This window comes from Molossus molossus, unplaced genomic scaffold (assembly GCF_014108415.1).
Source record: "Molossus molossus isolate mMolMol1 unplaced genomic scaffold, mMolMol1.p scaffold_m16_p_10, whole genome shotgun sequence".
Taxonomy (NCBI): domain Eukaryota; kingdom Metazoa; phylum Chordata; class Mammalia; order Chiroptera; family Molossidae; genus Molossus; species Molossus molossus.
Genome location: NW_023425345.1, coordinates 29,745,663 through 29,770,789, shown reverse-complemented (window position 1 = coordinate 29,770,789; position 25,127 = coordinate 29,745,663). Strand labels below are relative to the sequence as shown.

The 25,127-nt window shown below is 36.7% G+C and overlaps 1 protein-coding gene across 3 annotated transcripts in view; it reads right to left on the bottom strand.

The window, feature by feature from the left end:
- Positions 1–25,127, bottom strand: part of PIK3C2G (phosphatidylinositol-4-phosphate 3-kinase catalytic subunit type 2 gamma) — a 272,104-nt gene that overhangs the window by 200,422 nt on the left and 46,555 nt on the right. For 2 of the 3 annotated variants that reach the window (XM_036251349.1, XM_036251351.1), the window contains exons 8-11: positions 20,895–21,017; positions 17,390–17,423; positions 11,732–11,927; positions 6,797–6,919 (exon numbers count right to left, since the gene is read on the bottom strand). In XM_036251349.1, the coding sequence (XP_036107242.1) occupies positions 6,797–6,919; positions 11,732–11,927; positions 17,390–17,423; positions 20,895–21,017 (476 nt within the window). The remainder of the gene's footprint in view (positions 1–6,796; positions 6,920–11,731; positions 11,928–17,389; positions 17,424–20,894; positions 21,018–25,127) is intronic. The other variant, XM_036251350.1, reaches the window with a different exon arrangement.

Below are 25,127 nucleotides of genomic sequence, written 5' to 3'. Positions count from 1 at the left end.
GAGGTCGACCCAGCCGAGGCCTCGTGTATTATTAAACATTTTCTCATACTAAGAATTGGCTGTATAATCAGGACACTAGGGAGCAGCCCTTACTCAGAGTGTCAAATAAGACATTGGTGACTCCTGTTTGTGAGTTGCTGGCAGCATGAGCCTCAGGAATAAGGAGGGGTTAATTTAGCCCAGTGACCACGACTGCTTTTGAGGAAGTACATACAAATCCCTTTCTTCAAGATGCTATTCCCAGAGATGAAGAGGTCCAGATCCAGGTGGCAATAAAGCAGATAACAAGAGGAAAGACAGAAAGAACTATTTTAGAGGTAAACTGGATAATTAATATTTGACTGACAGCATATTAGTGGAATAGGACAATGAAGAATTTTAGGCTCCTAGATTACATTATGGTGGATACCTTTAACTGAACTAGGTAATTTAGGACATGATATCATTAAATTAAGAATAACTCTGATATGTCAATATATAAACTATGTGTGAAGAGAATGAGTCAGAGGTTTGGATCTGGATATAATTGCATTCAAATATTGGCTCTATGACCAATAATTCTTCCTTGAGCAATGACTTTAACTTTTCTAAGCCTTGTTTTTCCTTATCCATGAGATAAAATGAATACTGAAAAACACAATATATGGAAAATGGTAGGTTGTATATCAGCATTATATTTATTTAATCAATAAAGAAATTCTATTTTTAAAGATTAGCAAAGTTTAGATTATCAAAAATTAAATTGTTACTGGTTTAGATAGCTAAAGACAACTAAAACTAATAGTTTTTTCTTCCATATTCTTTAATACTCATATTCATTTAAGATACTATGGGCATATTTCTCAGCTTAAAAGAACCTCTGAAATCAACCTAAGATGTTAATGATCCTATGGAATGCATTTCTTATGTGCTCTCTCTTTTACCTGTAATTGGCTTTCTATTTAGTTTTCATATTTCTGTGTTGAAATGGAAGCTATAAATTCACTTTATTCTTCAGACAATATAGAATGTTTTTTGTTTTTTTTTCCCCATCGCGTCTGGCTTTTTCATGTATAACCACACTTATTAGTGAGCCTTTTATATTAAAAATGACAAAAATTCGATAAGTTACAGTGGATGGTTACTGCCAATCTCCATTCTGTCATTTTTTATTAATAAAAATAAATTTTTCTGGGTTAAGAATACATACTTTCTAAATAGTTATTTATTTCTTTCTTGAATACATATGGATTTTTAAAGCCAGAATAATCTCACATTCACTGGGAAATCTTTTTTTGCAGCTTCTACATGGCTATTGAAAAAATCAAAGGAATGAACTTTTAGACAAAGAAAAAGGAAGGAAAAAAAAAGAGGCCATTCAGTAAGTGAAGTCAGATTGCTTCTCTTTACCCAAGCAGCTGGCATAGACCACAAGCTTTAACCATGTGTTTTCCTTACTCTACTACTGAAAAATGAGTGAACATTAAATTTTTCTTGAACATACTTTTTATTTTATATGAGATAGTTCTCTTGAAATTAGAGTAAACTTTGATAATGAAATGGAAGGTTTAAAAAAGTCACGTTTTGCCCTGGCCGGTTTGGTTCAGCGGTCAGAGCATCAGCCTGCAGTCCGGAGAGACCCGGGTTCAGTTCCTGCTAAGGGCATGTACCTCAGTTGCAGTTTGTACCCGGCCCTGGTTGGTTGTGCAGGTGGTGACCACTCGATGTGTCCCTTTCACATCAATGTTTCTCTCTCTCTCTGTTCCTCTCTCTCCCTCACCCTCTACCTGAACAAAAATGGAAAAATGTCCTCAGGTGAGGATGATAAAAAAAAAGTTACGTTTTTAGGACTCTCCTTTAATACTGATATTTAACAACAGACTATTGTAAGGACTTTGACATTTGTCTGAGGGTAACAGGAAGCCATTTCAGTATTTTTAAATTTTTTTTCTTCATTGATTTTAGAGAGAGAGGAAGGGAGAGGGAGAGAGAGATAGAAATATCGATGAGAGAGAACATCAAGTAGCTGCCTCCTGCATGCCCCTCACTGAAGATTGGGCCCACAACCTGGGCATGTGCCCTGACTGGGAATCAAACCAGCGACCTCTTGGTGCATGGGTCAATAGTCAACCACTGAGCCACTCAGGCCAGGCCATTTCAGGATTTTTAACAGGATAATAACATGGTCTGACTTACATTTTTAAAAAGGTCATTTTAGCTGCAGTGTGAAAAAAATTATAAAGGTACAAGGGAAGAAGGGTGACAATTATAAAGCTACTATGAGACAGGGGAGAGATGATGGTGGTCTCGACCAAAGAAAGTGATGAGAAGTAACATCCTGGAACTATTTTGAGGAGACAGCCTGTAGGATTTTCTGGGCATGGTATCTGAGAGAAGGAGATACAGGTTAAGGCTCTGACCTGAACTACTGGAACTGAAAATGATCAGCCAGAGTGTCCATCTCTAGGTGGAAAAAGTTTGGAATATAAGAACGAGGGTTCAGTCTTAGACATATTGCAGGTGTCAATATGGAGTCTGTGACTGATGCTTGGGTTAATGACACCACTTTGGAAGTTGCTGTTATACGATGGCAGTTAGAGCTATGTGACTATGAGAGCAAATTAAAGGAGTGAGAATAGATACAACAGAGAAGAGGCTTACGGGCTAAGACCATTAGCAGTCCGGGAGAAGAAAAGCAGATGGAGAAGGTGTGTCTAAAGAGGGAGGATGAAGCTGAAAGAAGGTGAGAGACAAATGGAGAGCATATTTGCAAACGGAGGGTGAGATCAACAGTGCAGTGATTCCTAATCGAGCATGTAAGACGAAGACTAAGAAACAAACATTGGATTTAACTCTGCCGGCCGCTGGTGACTTTCATGGGCAATTTCAAAGGAGCAGAGGTGATGAAAGCCTGATTGAAATATGGTTTAGACAGAGGAAAAAAATGGAAGAAAATGAATACAGACAATTCTTTGGAAGGGTTTTGCTGCAAAGCAGAGAAAAAAATGGGGGTCCGTAAGAATGGAAGAGAGCAGCGAGTTTCAATCAGTGTGCCATACGAATTTTTACAACATGCAATATCAGACTCTTTAGTCAGGGGCACTGCTCTCTTTTCCCTTAGACTGTCAAATAAAAAATAAAAACAGCCAACACAAAAATAGCCATCTTGAATGCCTCGTCTTGAACCATAAATATATAGGTCATATAATAGAGTTGCCTCTCATTCGTCATGTGGCATAATAAGGTTGCATCTGATTAATTAAGTCTTGGTACCAGAAGTCCTTATATACAAGTATAGCACCTGATTTTTTATTATTTTTTTTAAATTTTATTTTTTGTTGTTAATTCTCACCTGAGGATATTTTCCCATTGATTTTTAGATAGAGTGGAAGGGGGGGAGGGAGACAGAGAGAGAACCATCAGTGTGAAAGAGACACATCCACCGGTTGCCCCCTGCATGAATCCAACCAGGATAGGGATCGAACATGCAACCCAGGTACATGCACTTGACTGGGCTGATGTTCTAACCACTGACTCAAACTGGTCAGGGTGAACTGATTTTTTTTAAAAAGTAACTTTGAAGCAAAAAGGCAACTACTATTATTATTGTGTGTGTGTGTGTGTTTTAAATCAATCAAAATTATATCTACAGTTTTTTGTTAGATGAGCAAAATCTCTATTGTATATTTTTGGTGTGCTGCAGAATTTCAGTAATTCATTTACATGTGTCATGAGATGAAAAGGTTAAAAATTGCTGGAGGAGAGTTTTGTTTTGTTTTTTAACTTAAGATATGATAACTATTTTAGAATATAAATACTCTGCCTAAGTTTGATATATTGTAAGAAACAGTATGGAAATCACAGCAAAATATTAGCGTTGGAATCAGAGTGGGTCTGAGTACCAGTTCTGCCATTTATTGGCTGTGGAGCTTGGGGCAAGTTAATTAATCTTTGTAAACATCAATATGCTGAACTGTAAAATGGAGATAACAATATCTGCTCTGTTATTTTTGTTGTTAAGTTGACATGACATAATATATTTGGGAGCTATACTGTGATGGCTGAAATTTAATAGGTGGTCAAAATCTATGCCACATTATGAAACAATACAGTTTCTGTCCTTAAATTTACAGTACAGTAATGAAATGTACAATCAATTATAGTGTAACAGCACATGTTAATAAAATATGTAAAGAATGCACAGGTACTTAGAAAGTGGTAAATAGAGATTTTTAATGAAAATAATTCTGGGTTGAAATAACTAACTACTAGGGAAATCAAAGAAACTCTCCCAGGAAGTATAACACTTAAGTAGTCTTGAAGAAAGAGAAGAAAAATATATCAAGATAGTTATTCCAATAACACTAATTATTTTGAGATTTCTTTCTTTGAAACTGACTTTAGAATTAGATTTTTCTCTTGAATTGTTTAAATTATGAAACATAGCTGTCATTTGAAAATGAACCTGATATCTTGAAACAACCCGGAACAAGTTTTAATTAACTAAGAAGGATAATTTTTTAATTTTTTATTAATTAATTAATTTATTTTTGTTACAGATGTTTCTCCTTTTTCCCCAACCGATTTCGCCCTTCCCAGCCCTCTCCGCCCTGTCCCCAGCTTTGTTGTCCATGTCCATTGTTCATGCATACATGCATATAAGTTCTGTGGTTTATCTCTCCCCCACCACTCCCTCTTCTAGGGATTGTCAGTCTGTACCCCACTTCCATGTCTCTGGGACTACCCCATTCCTCAGACTGTTATGTTCATTATATTCCACAAATAAGTGAGATTATATGATACTTTTCTTTCTCTGTTTTGCTTGTTTTGCTTAGGATAATACTTTAAGAAGGATAATTTTAGTAATTGAGCTGGTTAATAACATTTTTGATGGGTCACTTATTACATAAAATTCATTCATTTGCTCAGCAACACTTACTGACCTCTTATTCTGTATGGTGCTGTTTATGCTGCTAGAGATAAAATAAAACATTTTAAAATAAAATAAAAACAAACACACAAATACATCTTTTTGCTATTTGGCTGAAGCAAACAGAAATAGAAACAAATGCATTCAGTAAAGGATGGTAAGGGGGTAGTGTGAATTTCAGACTAACCAATAAACAAAAAGGTGGCCACTTTCTTTGAATGATACAGAAAAGGGTTTATAGAGCATCTTGAAAGACAATTGGGTGTTCTCAAGGTGGGCAGTGCGGGTATTGTGTTTTTGACAGATGAAGGACCCTTAGCAGAGGCGTAATTTCTCGGTTCATATTTAGGGTAAGTAGATCAGATGCAGAGAGTGGCAGAGTGGAGGTGCAGGAGTAGGGCTAACTCCAGAGATGAAGGTTCAGAGATAGGCAGGGGCAAAACCACAGAGGACCTTGTGTGCAATGCTAAATTATTTGTATACTTTACCTTATAGGATTGGGGAACCACCGACAACTTTTACAAGCAAACTGACTGTGCAATGGAATGGGATTTTATAATTGAAGGCAAGGGATTTGTTCAAAGTAATTAAGAATCTTAACCAAAGCAGGGGAGACAGAAGTTGTCCCAGTCCCAGATTTACTTTGGGACTGAACAACCATGGAGTAGGTAAGAATTTAAAACCACATGCTATGTCTCAGGACATGTCTCCATTGATTGAGATAACACTAAGACAGAGATAAATAGTGCTAACGCCATTGTAGAACTTCTAGAAATGTTGACAATTTATCAATAGGAAAGTACAATATTGGGAGTCAAATGATCTCCCTAAAGAGCCATACCTTCTGAAAGGTCTGATGTGGAGTGAACTGGGAAGTTTCTTCTACGTGAGATGGGAATAACATTGGCTCTCAGTGAACAATGGAAAACCATAGAAGTGACTGAATGTCAGTGGACTGGTGTAATAGAAACAGCAAGAAAATGAATCTGTAGCCATGAAAAGAGTCATAGATAGAGCCTATGAGCCCCTGAAATTCTCTTTCCTTTTTTTTTTTATCCTCACCCAAGGACATTTTTTCCATTTTTTTGTTCAGATAGAGTGGGAGGGAGTGCAAGGAAGAGAGAGAGAGAGAGAAACATCGATGTGAAAGCGACACATCGAGTGGTTGCCACCCGCACTACCCAACCAGGGCTGGGGACAAACTGCAACCAAGGTACATGCCCTTAGCAGGAACTGAACCCGGGCCTCTCTGGACCGCAGGCCGACGCTCTAACCGCTGAGCCAAACCGGCCAGGGAGAGCCCCTGAAATTCTGAGTAAAGTGAGAGCTTGAGGTGGGGAAACAGGAAAAAAGGCAGTCATGGTAATGTCAAGGAAGTACTTCTCTTTGTCAATGTAATAAATCCCTATAAAATGGGGAAGCAGGAGCCAGACACCCCAAATTAGATGGCAGTTTATTCAATACATAGATAATTGTCAAAAAACTTGATTGTTTAAACAAATTTGTAATTAGCTTTTGTGGAAAAATAGAGATTACCTATGTTACTTGGTAATTTTTTTCTTCTTTATTATATTTGGAATCTACCTCACTTCAACTCCAAATAGAGGGTATTCGTTTTATCCACAGTCTGTGAATAATTAATAATTCTCCTTTTTCCAACTTCCTTCTCAGTTAGATAATGTAGCTTGGACACTTGTCTAGGTTTTTAAGTAGAGTTTTACTCTATTGATTTGAACAGTCAGTTATCTATTAGCCCTAACATATTTATCACATCACCAAATCAAATCAACTGGCAACATTTTTTAAAATCACATGCTTCACTTAAACAAAGCAAACAAACCTCTGATCTTTATTCGATAATCCTGCCAGAGTAAAGATTAAACTCACGTTTCATTCCAGTTGACCAAGAAAAAAAACAATTTTTTGACTGGAATATTTCTGCGGTTTCTCACTTGGCATAGCTTCTTTCCGGCATAAGTAAGCCAACAGGAAAAAGAAAATGCTTTATAGCTGAAAAGAAACAACATGGACTTGATAAGCTGAAACAAGAAACAAGTTTTCTATATGGGTCAATTATTGGTATAGTTAAAAGTCAAGCGATAAAGTGTGGTTTGCTTATATAAGGCATGACTTGAAAACTACTTTAAGTGTGTATGTTGGGTGATATCAGCAAGATGGCAGAATAAGATGCTCTGCATCCTTCCCCCCACAGAGACACCAATTCAACAGAAGTACGTGGATCTATTGCCTTTGTGAACAACCCAGAAACAAGTTAAGAGGCTCCTGCACCACAGGTAAGTTTAAAACCAGCCACATAGAAATCAGTAAGAAAATTCACTGTATTCATTTTCCAGAGCATCTTACTCAGCAAATCAAAATGGAGCTACCAACTCCCAGCCTTTCCTTGTGGTGGGAAAGAGAAGACGAACATATATCTAGTGTTCAGACATTTTAGAGAAGTATCCAAGGGACTGGTTTCTGTTTAAGTGCTGAATAGGAATGGGTGCACGTTTGGGGCCTCTGAGAACAAAAGTGATCGTTTAACTAGTACATACGCACTCATCACCCTCCTTCTCCCACAGCTCAGTGCAAAATAAATAGGAGGAAACCACCAACTCCTGACCTCCTCCTGGGGAGAGAAGGAGTTGGAGTATGTATCCGGTGTTCCAGCTTAGGGGAACTACCTGAAGGGCTGGTTTCTGTCTTGCCTGTTTTAGATAGCTGACTGGATGCGATATACTCCAGATGCCTGGGGACTGTGGACCACTGGGAACAAAACAAGCTAGGTGTCTTGCTGCTGCCCCAGAGGATCTGTGTGGGACAGTAAAGAGAGGTTGATATAGCTTGCTGGCCTCTCCATCGATAGGGGTGGGGGGGTGAAAGAGGGAAATGGGAAACATGGAATGTACTTCTGACTTTTTCAGGGAGCTGCACGAGGGACTGGTTTCTGTTTCATCCATCTCGGAAACACTGATGGGACCTGGCATATCCTGGATGCCTGGGAGGAGCTGAGAACAAAAAAGAGCCAGACTGCTCATAGGAGCACCGGAGAACCTGCAGCGGAACAGACGGTCACTAGAATAAAAAAAGACATTAAAACTCCTAAGGAAAGAAACAAACCTTCTCTAATTGGGAATTTAAACACAAAAGTCCAGGGAAGATGCACCCACAAAGAAGGTTTGAAAGGTCCCAGGATCTCTAGCTGGGCTGACTGGGGAAGTCTTTCCCTGTGTAAAACCAATCCATTAAGACTGGGAAAGGTGGCTATTTTTTTAAATGCACAGATCCTCATACAAAATAACAAGCACATTTAGAATGAGGAAATCGTAGATCAACAAAAGGAACACAATAAATCACCATAGACTGACCTTAAAAAAATGGAAGTATATGAATTACCTAAGAATTCAAAATAACTATCATAAAAATACTCAACAAAATAATGACTCATAAAAAAAGAATTTTAACAAAGAGAAATATAAAAAAGAATCACACAGACATTTTGAAACTGAAGAATACAATTACTAAATTAAAAATTTTTCAATTCACTAGAGTAACTCAAGAGTAGACTTGATCAAGCATAAGAAAGAATCAATGAACTTAATGGTAAGTCACTTGAAATTATCCAGTCTGAGCAACAACAACATAAAAAGGAATAAAGAAGAGTGACGAAATTTTGGGTCACCATCAACTGGATCAATACACACATTATATCAGTTTCAGAAGAAGGTAGAGAGAAAGAGGTAAAAAGCTTTTGTGAAGTAATAATGGCCGAGGACTCCTCAACTGTGGGAAGAAAATGCACGTCTAGATTCAGGAAGTCAAAAGGAGCAAACTAGGATGAGCCTAAAGAAGAGCAGATTAAAACACAATAAAATCAAATCAAATGTCAAAGATAAAAAGAAATTTGAAATCATCAAAAGAAAAGTGGCCCGCCAATGTAAAAAGAGAGACCTTATAAGTTTACCAGCAGATTTCTCAGCAGAAACCTTGCAGGCGAAAAGGGATTGGGGCGGTATATTCAAAGTTCTGAACAAAAAAGAATATTTCAGTTAAGAATATTATATCTGGCAAAATTGTCCTTCAACAATGAAGGAGAAATAAATACTTTTCCAGATAAACAAAAGCTGAGTAAAGTTCATCACCCCAAGATCTGACTTACACAAAATGTTAAAGGGAGTTCTTCAAATTGAAATAAAAGAATAAAAGATAGTAACATGAAAGCATATGAATATATAAGTTTCACTGGCAAAGACAAACATATATACAAAAATGGAATACTGTAATGGTGGTGCATAAAACACTTTTAACTCTGGTACATAAAAGAAGAAGAATCTAAAACTATGAATAAAATATGTACAATATAAAAAGATGTAACTTGTGATGTTAATAACATATATGATGAGGGAAGGCGAAAAGAGTAGAGTTTTTGTATGTTACTGAAGTTAAGTTATCATCTTAAAACAGAGTGTTTCAAAGATAAGAAGTTTTATGTCAAGACCATGGTTACCACAAAGAAAAGACCTACTGGTAGAAGATCCACAAAAGAAAATGAGAAAGGAATCAAAGCTTGCTGTTACCAAAAAATCAACAAAACATAAAGGAAGGCAGCAAGAGAGAAAAAAAAGGAACAAAAAGCTATAAGATTGATAGAAAACAATGAAAATATGGTAATATAAAGTACTGCCCTATCATTAATTACTTTGAATGTAAATTGATTAAACTCCACAAACCAAGGACACAGCATAAATGAGTGGATAAAAATGTAAGATCCAACTATAAGCTGTCTACTTTTCATTTAAGGACACATATAGGCTGAAAGTAAAAGGACAGAAAAAGAATGTCAATGCAAATGGTGATCAAAAGAGTGCAAGCGTAGCCATACTTATAACTGGTAAAATAGACTTTAAGTAAAAAACTGTCATAAGGGATAAGGACATTAAATAATGAAAAAGGGGTCAGTTTATCAAGACATATAACAATTGTAAATATTACACACCCTAAATTGGAGCAAATATATTTTAAGCAAACATCGAAAGGATTGAAGGGGGAAATAGACATCAACACAATAATAATCAGAAGGTCTCAATACAGGTTATAATGGATAGAACCAGAAGGAAGCTCAGTAAGGAAATGGAAGGTTCCACAACAGTGTGGCCCAAGTGAACCTCAGCGATGTCTATGGAACATTCTCCAACAGCAGGAGAATACATCTTTCTCTCCAGTGCATGCGGAACATTCTCCAGTATAGATCACGTTAGGTCACAAAACAAGTCTTCATAAATCTGAGAAGACTGGAAACATACCAAATGCATCTTCTGATCACAATAGATTGACACTAAAAATCAATAACAGAAAGAAAACTAGAAAATTAAAAAAATTAATGAAAAGGAACCCTTCTGAATAACCAGTGAGTCAAACAAGAAATCAAAAGGGAGATTATAAAATATCTCGAGACATAGGAAAATGAACACACAGCACGCAAAAACGTATGAGATGCAGCAACAGCAGTACTACAAAGTTTATAGCAGTACATGCCTACATTACAGAAGAAAAATCACAAATAACCTAACTTTACACTCAGGGAACTGGAAAAAGAAGAGCAAACTAAGCCAAAGTTAATAGAAGGAAGGAAATAATAAAGATTAGAGCGGAAATAAATAAAACAGAAAAATAATAGAAAAAATAAACAAAACTAAGTGTCATACCATGTCCTGTGCATATAGCTTTCTTTATATGTATTTATCTGACTACATAGTTTTCCCAAGTGAATTAAAGTTAAATATATTAATACTTAAAACTGTATAAGACATCCAATAGGGCAGCAATTTATTCTGCTCATATATCAATTCTTTAATTTTTAAAAAATAAAATTAAGAAAGAGAAAAAGCATAAAAGAGTCATCATCCCACAGGTTCTAAAGAAATGTGGATAGAGAGACAGAGAGATAGATAGGTAGATGGTGATTTTTTTTTAACATAAAAAGGTAAAACTTTCATTCTAATTGACTCTATAAATATGTATACAATGCAGTTATTTTTAAAAATACAGGCCAATATAACATTTGTTTCCATTTTTACTAAAATGGTCTCGCATAGATTTTCTTTCAGATGCTATATGCAGTGGGTAAAATGAAGCCATTAATAAATTACTTTAATTGATGTAATCCATATTATCTTATAGACTTAAGAAATTTTAAAAATTATTATAATATTACTTAAATTATGTTATTCAAGAAAATACTACATAATAGTCAACCTAAATTCTGGTGATATTCCATGCATAATTGTGGTTAATTTCTGTTGTAACTCAAATAACTCTTGGCTAATTTCCACTTTATTAAGGTACTAATCTCACAAAAATTTATTACTCACAACTTGATGGGGATCAGAGTGATTTTTTTTCTATTTTTAATTACTCTCCATCTTTCTGTATGTCTCTTCTCTCTCTCTCTCTTTCTCCCTCTCTCTCTCTTCCTGTGTGTGTGTTCTGTGAACTTCCAATAGTCATTTAGATTCAAACATAAAAAAGAAAAAGTTAAGACAGTCAATAAGTAGGATGAGCATTTTCCATTTCCATCATGATATATTGACAACATGCATTCATTTTTAATATGGAGAATAGGAGGCGACTTGAGGGAAAAGGAATACTCATTAAGAACAAAGTTTTTAAAAATTACTTTATAAATAAGCATAAATTTATGCTCATTAGATTTCAAAATGTTGTAAAACATTTACCCTTGCAAATAAGAAAACAAATTATACTGTAATTATAAGCCATGTAAATATTACTTAACATTTTTGTGAAAAATTCATTACCACTCACCTGTGCACCCAGGTCTCTGGAATGTTGTGAGCTGCATACACTGTGAAGCTAAGGTGGGAATGGAGTCCAGGATTTACACAGGAAACAGTATCAGGTGCTTTTAGAGGCTGGAAATCTGCATAAAAGCTACTGCAATAGACATCAATTAGCTGGTAAATGGATGTGGATAGTTCAGTTGTCACTTTTTCTATCAAGCCTGGGGGCAGGAGGAAATGATAGAAATCAGGTCATCTGTGAAGGGCCATATTTGTCATTAGCCATCTATTATAGCTCTGAAAATTTTTATAATAAATTTAAGTAAAATTTAATTTAAATGACCCTCCACCAAACTGAAGCCAATTAGCCATCTGTGCCTCCATATGAAACCTGAGTTAGGTGCTAGTAGTATAGATAACCAATAAGCTTTCATATCTTCAGTTACAGAAATTTTGGAAGCACAGCCCTTAATCACAAATCAGAATTTTGGATTACTAATTGGGCATTCTGATCAACTGTAATTTGTAATAGTTTTTGTTTTAAATTATGGTTTAGAATTAATTTGCAAAGAAGGAACATGTTTGCTACATGGTTTACAACTTCTTCAAACAGATTTTATCTAAAAGTTAATCATAATAAATTTGATTATGCTATAGTGTTTAGCATTAACTGAACACTAATCATGTAATATACCTTGCCCTCTTATGAAAAGAGAATGGTAATAGTACATGGCTGGAATCTGAAATAAGCTTTTAATGAAAGATTTATGATGTTTACTACACCTTCTCAAAATCGAAACAAAGTTTCACTGGAGTTTTATCACTGGTTGTTTATAGGGAGTCTATTGATTTTTCCTAAAAGTGACTTGAAGTGTCATGAAGGAAGAAAAGTGAAAAAAATAAAAGACTAAGTACAGGGGCTACCAGTTTTCAAGTGTGTGCTAAATGAAGCAGGCCAATTTATTGTAGACCATATGAAAAAGGTCACCTAATTAAGAAATGTAAGGTAGACTTTCCTGAGAATGACTTTCTTTCTCCTGATAAGCTCCCTTTGCTGCAAAAATTCCTACCTGAGAGGAAGGAAGTAGAAGACACTGATGAAATGTACCAGGTAGAACTGGTGGTGACCTTCGATCCAAATCAGGAAAGATGGCCCCGCTGCACTGCAGAAGCTTGTGAGGATGGGGAACAGCAGCCTGTGTTCAGTGTCAAAGTTCTGAATGGGGCCGGGGAATAGCACTCACTGCTGGCATTTTACAAGTGGTAGTGAATGAGTGCAAGGTTATAATCTTTAATACTCTCTTGCCATTATTGGTTTTTATATTTAACCCTAGCAGTATTTTAAAAGTTAAATGAAGAATAAACTCAAATACAAAAGCTCAAACGTTTTTTTTGTGTGTTTGTTTTTTTACCCAGATGAAAAAATCTTTCACAAATGTTTGGCCACAAAAGGGATTTGGTAAATTAAAAAAAATGTCTGAAGGTAAATGTTATGAATGAAATGTCTGGTTTTCTCTTCCTCCTCCTGGTCTGTCCCCTGTGCCTGGTGCCTGATGACAGAATCTAGAAAGGGGCTGGAGGTCCCATGGCTAGCTGTGGTCAGAACCAAAGACCCCCAGTGCGCATCTGCTGGGGACGCAGTGATGGCATCTGTCAGGCCTGGTCCAATCCTTGAAGCACGCCCTTTGAAAACCCCTAGTCTCGTCCTGGTAGATGAGAGTATGGCAGAAAACCTTGCAGAATAAATCAGTCTCATCTGGTCTGATGTTTCCCTTATCCATCCTGGACCAGATAGCAGTACCAAAATGCTTCATTGTACATGTGTCTACTTTTCTGCCACCTCGTACTGAAGAAATGAGATGTGATTACAGCACGGCCTGTGGAAGGAAGACGAAGGGCAGGAATGTGCTTAGTGGCTCCCACATGGGGGGAGCGGGGCACAGGGCTAAGAAGGAGGAGCAGGACATCTGTCAGGCCCCTGAACCTCGTGTCCCCGAGGGTACCGAGCGCTCCTAGGCCCCCAGGGAGGCAATGCTGCTCACGTCCAGGGAGAGGTGGTGCCATCCCCTCCAGGGAACTGGGCGGGGCACACTCAGTAGTTAGTGGGTGATGTGAGGTGGCAGATGTAGATCTTTTAACTTCTTCCTGAGCCTCAGTGTCCCCTGGGGGATGTAGTTCCTAAAGTCAGTCTCAGTCTGGACCCCTCTTGGTACCACTGCGTGGTCTCCAGCTTCCTTTGACCCAGGGCGCGGCGGCCTGGATAGGGTGCTTCTCCTCAGCAGGTCTGCGCTGACTGCAGCGCCTGCAGGTTTGCTGATGATGTCGGTGGTTCCCGTAGCTTGAGTCACGGAGGACTGGACGCTCTTACTAATCTTCAATCCCAAGTTTTCAAGTTGGAGACTCAGGGGGTCAGAGGCCTTGTCCAGGGAAGTGTCCAAGCGGTATTGGGAGTGCCTGCTGGAAGATGGGCCGCGTGGCCTTGGCTTTTTAGTGGCCCAGCCTGGACACCAGTTCTTACCCAGATTCCAGCTTCCTCTTCTGCGGGTTGATCTGGGACAGGGGTCAGTTGGATCCGAGCGGCGGGCCTGGGCTGGCGTGCCCACCCGTGCCAGTGACTCAGCCATGCAGGGCTTCGTGTCCCTGCCTGTGCGCAAGGTATTCCCCACCCCCCCACCACGACTGCCACCGCCAGGAAGGGCAGGGCGACAGGCCACAAGCCCCGGGGCAGCAGAGGAGACGTTATGAGAACAAGTAAGCACATCATTAGAAATTATGTTCTTAAAACCCTCTGTGATTTGATTCCAGCGTGTGCCGAGTGAATCGCACATTACAGCTGTTTATTGAAACACATGAACTTCCTCATAAGTTGTTTCTGAACATGAGTTGCTTTTGGTTTCTAGTTGATTTGAAAAGAAAATAGAACAAAGACGTAGCTTTTCACCCTGGCCGGTTTGGCTCAGCAGTTGGAGCAGGCCTGCGATCCAGAGAGACCCTGGTTCTGTTCCTGCTAAGGGCACAAACCTTGGTTGCAGTTTGTCCCAGGCCCTCCTTTGGTCGTGTGGGAGGCAGCCACTCAATGTGTCCCTTTCACGTGGTATTTCTCTCTCTCTCTCTCTCTCTCTCTCTCTTTCCCTTCCACTCTATCTGAAAAGAAAAGAAAAAAAAAAAAAAGAAAAAGAAAAAATGTTTTCAGGTGAGGATAAAAAACAAAAAGAGGTAGCTTTTCCCCTTGGTAGTCGGCAGTGTCCCAGTGCTCAGGGACTTGGATAGCAGGGGTGGCTTCAGCTTGGTCTTCTTCCTGCAGCCTGTCCCCGCAGCTCTGTTCATCACTAAACGTCTGTATAGTTCAACACAGGCTATTATTCACTTAGTTATTCGTAATTTTGTATGAAATTTATTGGATGGCCACATTTTACTTATTGCTGTATATTTTAAACTCTGCCCTTTGTTGAAACAGTCCTAGGGGACAAGCTCAGTGAAAGAACTCTAATTAAAAGTCTCTGAGAAATCAGCAGTATCAATTAATGAGACAGAGGAGTAAAGCAGCATAAAATAGTCCTAAAAGAAGCCTCATCGCACTCAGGAGACCAATCAACAGAGATTCTAATGAACAACAGGCAGTAGAGAATCACACGTTTATAGAAATATCGTGTCCCCTGGCCCCCAAATCCTCCTGCTGGCGCTCTGAAGCAGAAGCACGGACTTCCTGTTAATAATCCCCAAACTTGTGCCAACAATGTGCACACAAGGTAAGTCATAAAGTTAGGTCAGAGAACTTATTCCTTCAGGCCCCCGCATATATTGTGGGAACTCAACTATTTCAATAATTACTCAACCCCTACTGTTTAGTTTGGGGAAGATATACAGTTTTGGGGTATAATTTGCTTCTTCCAGGTAGTGCTCTAGAGCTGTGTGCTTATGCATTGTACTTTACTTCCAGCATTCTGGATGAAGAATGCATTTTAAGCATCATTAGAAATGTAGCGGACTAAAGATACTGGGCTTGGTGGTGAAATATGGAGAAATAATGTTTGTTACCTTTGATTTTTCTTTGGGAAAAATGTAATGGTATCATGAAATAAAGAAACAATGATAGTACTGATGCAATTAAAATGTATTAATTAGAATCTATGAAGATTTAGCATAGAATATAAATCTTCGGGAACATTCCCATGCTGTTTCATGGGATCTCATATTCCAAGCTCTGAGGAATATGAGTGCAGGGTCTTATTCCAACATTCCTAATAGAAAGAAAGACAGGACCAGTTCCACACAGGGATAACTCAGCTTGTTCCCTCCACATTCTATCCCTTAGACTTTGTGTTAGTAATATTGTTGGGAAGGGTCCACTCCTTCCCTTTTTCTACTGTGTTACAAAGTTTTATGAATGCCTACAACAGGAATGTTTTCACAAGCACAGGTTTTTTTTTTCTCTCTATGTCCTCTGTCATCACATTTTCCTCTGTGATACAAAGTGGCAGTTCTTCAAATATAATTGAATGTCTTCTTCGGAGTGGTGGGAATTAGAGTTGAAGGGATATCCCTCTGTACACAACTTTCTACAGAAAATGATTAAGGGTATGGAGGATAGGTCGGGCTTACTGTTTGCATTTCATTGTCACCTTTGAATTCAAGGGTGTTAGTTGAGCATATGTGAGTCAGTTTCCTAGAAGATATTCAGTGTCCCTAAGCTAAATACCACCTGCCTGTGCAAAAAGAGCAACCCTGACCACATCCTGCACATTAAATACTATTGTATCTTTGACGCATATTTAGGAAAACTCAGGATCAAAAAGTTTAATTATCTAAGATCATAAAGTCAAAAAGTGGAAGAGTTGAAATTCAAAATCCAATTTTGCCTGATTCCAAAGGCCAAACTCTTTCCTCTATATCACACTGTCATACATGCACTGTTTTTCTTTTCTTTTCTTTTCTTTTCTTTTCTTTTCTTTTCTTTTCTTTTCTTTTCTTTATTGATTTTAGAGAGAGAGGAAAGGAGAAGGAGAGAGATATAGAAACATTGATGAGAGAGAACATTGATTGGCCGCCTCCTGCATGTCCCCACTGGGGATTTGGCCTACATGTGCCCTGACTGGGAATTGAACCAGAGACCTCTTGGTGCATGGGTCAATGCTCAATTACTGAGCCACACCAGCCAGGCCATCCACTGTTTTCTATAAAGGCAAAGTCCTTCTGTGGCTTGCAATTTTATAAGCTCAGAGCCTCTGTGAACAATACTATATCACAGAACATAGTTCTTATTGTTATAGTAGATTGGTCTTTCAAATAGAGCTTGATTTTAAACTTGAAATTAGTGACTTTGAGGAAAAGCATCTGCAACTTTTCTGACATTCTTACATCAAAATATAATTAGCTAAAGAAAATTGTATAGTTTCTTGAAGTGGTCATAAGGATATTTTTCAATATTCCTTTCATTTTTATAGATCTCCTGATTTTTCCTACATTAAAAAATGTTAGAGTAAAAGTTTAGAGAGTGTGGATAGTTTTTCACTCACAGAATAATCACTTTCATTAGTAAAAAGAGTTTTAACAATGCATCCCCCCAAAAAAATTTTTGCATGTATTTGTGTGACCATAATATTTGGAAGAAAATCTGAAAAAAATTAAATTATTTTTGGTTCTATAACTTAAAAACTAACTTTTGGGTACATGTATGTTTTACCTTTTGTTGAAGTCTCTGAATTTTGATGAAAATTCTAAAAAAGAAAAATAGGTGCAAGACACACTTGTTATCCAGAAAACAAATTCACAAAGTAGTCAAACATAACATCCAAAATCTAAGCACTGAAATGTCTCTGGAAAGATACAATGACAAAACAGTTCCTGGTGTCATATATAAATGTTCCTATTAAACAGAAGAAATTTAAATTATAAAATGAACAAAAAGCTCTAGGTTATTTTATTTTTAAAAGAAAAATTTTTAGAATAAGCTCAGCTTTTTTAGTATGATTGGAATAGTTTTCCATGGCCTAAACTCAATCCCCCTTCCACAACAATGACTCATCTTTTGATATAAGTGCATTTCTAATTCTCTCTGTTTAGTGGGTTCAATTCTCATTATTAGCAGTCATTCAGATGCAGGTTTTGGGCTGCATCAAAAACAGGGCTGGATGAAAGTGGGCAAAATTATATAAATTCTCTATGTAGTTTTATTTGTATTTTTTTATTTTTAGGAGATGAAACCATATCCTAAATTAAAAAAGAAATACTATCTGAAATTTATTTAGTTTGTTGTCATTAAGTTTTCATTCACTAGCATGGTGCTTTGGTTTATTTCTCTATTTATTGATTTATTTATGTTATTTTTGCAGGAGGCCTAGATTAGTGGTTTAGGATTTGCTGGTTATAACTTCATTATCATGAAAACTATATAAGGTGATTCACAGACTCACTAAAAGTAAGACTTAAGTCTAAAAGCAAATTCAATTTTTAAATAAAACTATTTTAAATGACATTAAATATTTTAAAATTTTGCTTCGACAAGTTTGCTTTTAAGTAAATTCAATTAATGAAAAGCCTGATTTCTCAAATAAATAAACTAGGAGATAATGGTTTTCCTTTAACAAGAAACTTGCTCCAGCATTCCTTTAGAGAGAAAACACTTCCATCATGTTTAAAATGTAAATAAATTTACACACTACTTCTCACTTAAAAACATTATTGATATAAACATTTTCAGGAGAATTTCTCTTGGGTAAAATATTTCATCTGAGCATAGTTTCAACCATGAGGCTTAACAACTCCACATAAGATCTTTATCCGATTCACGTGTGTGAGACTATTGAAAGTGTTAGCCTGCATTAAATAGAATTCAATTTATTCAAAAATAATAACTTGATTTTATTAAAAATTTTTTTTCTTTATTGATTTTTTAGAGAGAGAGAGAAGAAGGGAGAGGAAGAGAGAAAGAGAAACATCGACTGGCTGCCTCCTACATGCCCCCCACTGGGGATCAGGCCCACAACCAGGGCTTGTGCCCTGACTGGGAATTGAACGGGCAACCTCTTGGTGCATGGATCAACGCTCAACCACTGAGCTACACTGGCTGGGCATAACTTGTATTTTAAAATCACCATGACATCTACCTATAGAACAATGTGTATGACCATATTTTTCACTTTATGGTTCATTTATTATATGAGCATTTAGTGAAAATACATTATGTGAGCTTCTGGAATACAGTTTTGAAGGATGAAAATTTGCAGTGCTGAGTGGGAACATGAACTAGAGTACAATTGCATTTGTGATATGATTCTTCATCTTGCCAAAATTTACATTTAATAAATACCTAATTACCTTTCTGTGTGGCCGGAAATAGTCTCTTACAAGTTGACCAAAACGTGTAGCAATGAGAAAGTAAAGCTTCTCAAGTCTGACTTGCTTAACAGAAGACTCATCTGTCTCAGTATTTCCTTAATCTTGGCTCATCGTGGGTGCATAGACTGACCTACTTTGGCATTGATAACTGTAGTTGATTAATGTACAAATTCTGTAAAATGTACTTACTATTTGTGCCAACATTTGTATGTAGGTGGGCTCATAGTGAAGGTAGAATAGAAAAAGAGATAAACAAAAAATTTGAATGAAGATGCTGTAGAATAAGCCAACTTTTAAAGTGTGTTCAAAGTAAGTAGAATCTGTTTATTAGGGGATCTTGAACTGTCGATATTGGTCATTGACATATCTGAAATAAAACTGATAATTGCCAGCTCTTTTCTTCATTTCTATGCATGAATAACCATTTATAATTTAGTGCTAATAAGTATACAAGAAATGTGAAATATGAATATTAGCTTTCCTTGAGAATTATAATTCTTTATAGCTTTCCTAGAAAATACTCAATTTCTCCTTGAAGGATAATTTTGGCTTCAGCTATACTGAAAGTTTGATATTTCAGAGAAAATTGTCATTTGTATTCTTTTAGGAAGTTTCAGAAAATGAATGTTTTAAAGATAAAGCTTTTTGTCTAGTAATACCTTAAGATCATTTGAAATGCTAAAATTAGATTTTCCTCATTCTTTGCTCAGTTGTTTGTTTCAGCTGATTGAGAACTGGACATAGAAATGCATGAACAACTGAGTGGCCTTCACAGATGAGAAAGCATGTGTTCACATTCATACACCTGGTACCTTCCTCTGGCAAAAGCTCACAATGGCCATGAGGCTGGTTGCAATCAATGGTCCTAAGATAATGGGAACTTAAGCGGTGCTTGTGTGAATAATGAAATGATCATTAGAATACCTACTCTGGTGCATTGCTGTCAGGAAGAGTTGAAATAAAATAAAACTTAAATAAAATAATATATTAGTGAAACTATTATTGCAATGCATTATCAAGTACTTATTATTTTTATTATCATAATCATTACAATCATCATATTTTTCTGCTTAATCCTTTGCTAAACTAGTAATAAGACGAAATAGATTCACTAGACCAAATTTCCTATTCTTTTTCTTGGGCTATAATCACATTCACATCAGATTTCTGAGCTTAAAAAAATAAACCAAAGAACTTATATGCACATCCAAATGACACCGACACTAGGCTGAGGAAAGCAGGGAGAGGGTGGGAGTGAGGAGGAGGCAGTCAATGGGGAAACAAGGGGACATCTGTAATACTTTCAACAATAATATACAAAAAGATATCATATAATACTCATTGTTTAAACTAAAAAAAAAAAACCCACCCAGGAAATAATTACAGAATATGGGATCGTAGAAGCAGTGTGCATTGCAAATTTAGCAAAAGGTCCCATGAAAACTGACCTCTTCTTTTTTAGATATGTGCTTGACTCTGCAGTCTTGCACACTTATACCTGCATGTACTAGTGCGGATGAGAGCCACTATTAGTCTATACAAACACTGGCTGAAAATATTATTATATAAGCATATTCATCTAGGTAGATTGTAAGACTGATTTCAGTCTCACTTGGAATTTCTATTGTCACAAACTTCAACAATGTAAGAAATTTCCTTTTAATTTAATTAAATCCCTTTGTATAATAGAGTCGTTTGGGTGGTCCCCAAATGATTGAAATATACATGCACACACAAACACACACACACACAAACACATAGAGAGTAGTTAGTCCAGTCTTTCACGCTCCTTAATTAAGTATTGAACTCAGGTTTAAAATAATTGTTATGGAATAAATGAGGATGTTTACCTCCGATCGTCTCTGAAGAATTAGATTAAGTTCATTTATAGCATCTGTGATTTGCTTGGTCTCCACACATCCCAGAACACTGCACACATTTTTAACTTCTTTAATAATATGTTCCACATTTTGCTGTAGATAAAGAGAGTCATAGTTTATAGTTATTGAAATTCAGAGGACACTAATTTATCTTTAAACAACTTCTCTTGCCATGAAGAGGAAATGGAATAAAATGCGGTTGTTTATGCTGGTGTACAGAGATGTTCAAGACTGGTTAAATCCTATGGCCTGAGCTACAGTCTACAATTTGCATTGAGTAAGTACTCAAAAGTAGGACTATTAAGATGATATATGTTAGCTCTGACTCTAATTTAACATTATCTGAAATAAAATGGGAGAGAGGGAGATGGGGTAGAGAAAGGGAGGGGGAGAGTGTGTTTGGCTTCTGCAAAATACTTTAAAAACAAGGCAACTGACAACAGCAGACTCATATAAAGTTTCAGAATGCATCTGTTTTGGTAAGCAGTGTGTAAGAGGGCACAATTATTAAAACTCGGGTTTTCAGAGTTCAGACCAAACTTGGGACAATGAAGTTTGGTGTTGGAGTGTTTGAAAATTATTTGATTATACTATTTTTGCAGCAACGGATGTTTCAGAAAAATTGATGACAAATATTGTTTACAGTAGTGACCTACTCTTCTTAAAATCAAAATTACTGACTGTACTTTAAATAGTTATGCACAGATTTCATGATCACAGTTCTAAGAGCTTTTCATTAGTCTTTTTCCCCCTCATTTTTTTACATATTCTTAAATTAACGTTCATTACAAAAATCTGCTCTATTTTGACCTTATTCTTTTCTATGTGTTATCAGTAACTATGTTGAAAAATATCTTTCTTCTTTAATTCTGTGTTAATCGTCTTTCACTCTACAGTATTTTTATGTGTTCTGTCTATATCATTAATGATGGTGGCTCTTCAATACATGTCTGCTCAGTCACCAGCATCACAGTCATTTTGATGAAGGATTAGAACAGTTTATTCAAAAAGTATGGGAAAAAATTTTGTTTTCACATGGAGATGTGGATTCACAACCCCAAAAAGATTTTAGCTGTACTCATTCTAGATTATTTTCTTCCCAAAATTTATCAATACACAGACACAAAATGGGTACTATATTAGGGGAATAGCATTGTTTTTCTTCTGTGCAAAAACAATTTTTAATATGTTCCAGTATCTCTTACAAATGATTCTATAAACACTGAAAACAGATGACAAAAACCTGGGAAGACTAGCTAATTAATACTGTGAAAGACATAATCAGAATCTCCAAACTGTTAGCACATGCGATTAATGAGCTTAAAGCAAGGAGATGTTATCTAACTGGGATACATTTTGTCTGTTACAGATTAAGAAAATACAACCACTCAATTACAACACAGGAAAGAAAACTGGATGAGCCTTTCACAAGAAAAGAAGCCAGCTGTTTGATTTCTGTGTGACCTCCCTGTGAACCAACACTGTGGCATCATGGCCAGATCTACTTCATTATCAAATTAATTATTGAAAGATATATACTCTCCATAACTAGAAAGTTAAGAGTCCCACCATATTTTTCATGTATATAATGTGAACTGAAACTTAGTTTGGGGTACCACCTTTGAGACTGAACTCGACAGATTGGATTTTTACATAAGAGAGCAGCCTAACTATTAATATACAGTTAATATACTCATTCAGACAGTATAGTGCACTTTCTATTTGTCTTGAGTTAAAATCCTGATTATGTGTTATGTGTTAAAATCCTGATTCTCCCCCAGATAATGAATAAAATGAAAATTAAGAACTTATAAATATTATGAGAATGTTACTAGGTTTAGGTTTCATTCATACCTTCTAAGTATATAAGTGACATATGTGAATTTGTGGAAATCCATGAAATACTAATTAAAGTGCCAAAGCTGGTTGACTTGTGTCAGTTGGTAGCTAATTTACTCCATCTCTCATTCTAGACTTGCAGTGTTTCTTACCTGATTTATTTATCTCATTTAATCTTCAAAAAAATTCTGAACGATAAATCTTGTACTCATTACATTCACATATCATGAAGATTGCTAGACTATGTCAAGTGAAATACTGCAATAGTAGAATTAACTTGCCTATTACTTGGATGTCAGGACCAAAAGAAAGGTTTACATGATAGCTAAACCTCATTCTTAGGAAACCAAGAAGATAGGGTTCCATTAATTATGGCAGAAAACACAGGCAAAATGATGACCTTTCTGGTGGGATTGTTATGCTTATAGTTCTTATACACAGAACTTGAGCTTCCCAGGGGACAACCAAGTAGACACAGTCTTCAGATATGTGGAAATGCAATGTGGGTTCTAGCTCTAGCAACTGTTGTGCTGAGAAACACACACACACACACACACACACACACCATAGATGAACTATAAAAAAAAAAGTAAATGCATAGCTTAGCCTGACACAAAGATAAAATAAATCTCTGAGTGACAAAAATTTAAAGAAGGAATTTAAGGCCAGAGTAGTAGCTTCAACATCTATGTTGCAATGGCCTGGCCTGGGGGAAATAATCAGACGAGATTTAGGAATGGAGATGGGTTTTACTGCTCACAATAGGACAAATGGTGACATTTTAGATCTAAACTAGTTGGTACAGGTAGAGAAAGGTTTAGAGCTGGGGCTGTGGTTTTGAAATAAACCTCTGACCCTGGACAGGTTGTCACCTGGATAAGGTGGAAGAAGACATACAATGCTTACCACAAAAAGAACTTTTGAGGAAGCCTTTATCTACCCATGGGCTTTAAGTGAGGAAAACAATTAACTGAGTAATTGTATGAGGTATAGCTGTATTAATTTATAATACCCATATCAAGAATTTATGCTAAAAATTGTGCCAGAATATTGTGACTCTTTGAGCTAATGAAAACCGATTCTCATGTTATGATATTATTTTATGTGCCGGGTTCCAAGCGTTTCTTAGGAATATTTGATGTATCATAGACTCTAAAGGAGTAGCATTCTAATACTTTAGATATTAAGCTTACCTTAAAAGTGTTTGGAGCATTGGAAAAGATTGGTGGCAAACTTTTCTCCTCTGCGTCTTTCTGGAGAACAAAACAAAACAAAACAGCATAAGGTTTCGTCCCCTCTTTCATTTAGCTGTGATGGAGACCAAAGGAAAATGTGTTTAAACAGCCATGCAATGGTTTACCATTTTTCAGGATTTATATAAACCTTAATGAATTTCTACCTATCATTACATACTGAAAATTATCTAATTCAATTAATGAGTTTGAAGACAAATTGAGAATGTAGAATTATTTTATTTCCAGGTTTAATAGTTGGTGCTATTGCAAATTGCTTGTCCCTTAAATATTAAAAATATTCTTTGGAGTTCCATTTTGGCTCAAAATATTCAACTTTGGTCCCACTATAACAATGAAGAAAGGCAGATAATACACAAAATCATTATTTTTTTCTGACTACATTTGAGATTTGAGGTCACCAGGTAACCAAGTATACTGAATGCCAAAGATTTATGGACTGTTTCAAGGAGAGACAGGGCATACAGTCTTTGACTTTTGGCAGAGCACAAGAGAAAGAGGTGGTAATTATATACGAGGGTAAAAATAAATCAGCTAAAATTTTAATGAATTCTTTTTTTTTAATTTTTTTTATTTATTTTTTATCCTCACCCGAGGACATTTTTCCATCTTTTGTTCAGGTAGAGTGGGAGGGAGAGAGAGGAAGAGAGAGAGAGAAACATCGACATGAAAGGAACACATCGAGTGGCTGCCACCCGCACAACCGACCAGGGCCGGGGACAAACTGCAACCGAGGTACATGCCCTTAGCAGGAACCGAACCCTGGTCTCTCAGGACCGCAGGCTGACGCTCTAACCGCTGAGCCAAACCGGCCAGGGCAACAAATTCTTAAAAGCTAGGTATGAGCTAGCATGTCAATTTGAATTATTTGGAAATTCAAAAAGTTGACATTTCATTTGCAAGCTCTTTTCCGTGGACACCTACCACCTGTTCAGGGGAAATCCTGAAGGCAATGTAGGAAAATGAAGGTCCATTCAGTGGTGGAGCAATTTAGGCATCTATTTGTGTCTGTGGGGCAGGCACAAAATGCTGCCTATTTCTGTGAAGCCTCCTCTTATAAGAAGTAAAAGCCTTAAGCTGCTGTATGATGGTCCTAGGAAAATAATGACCC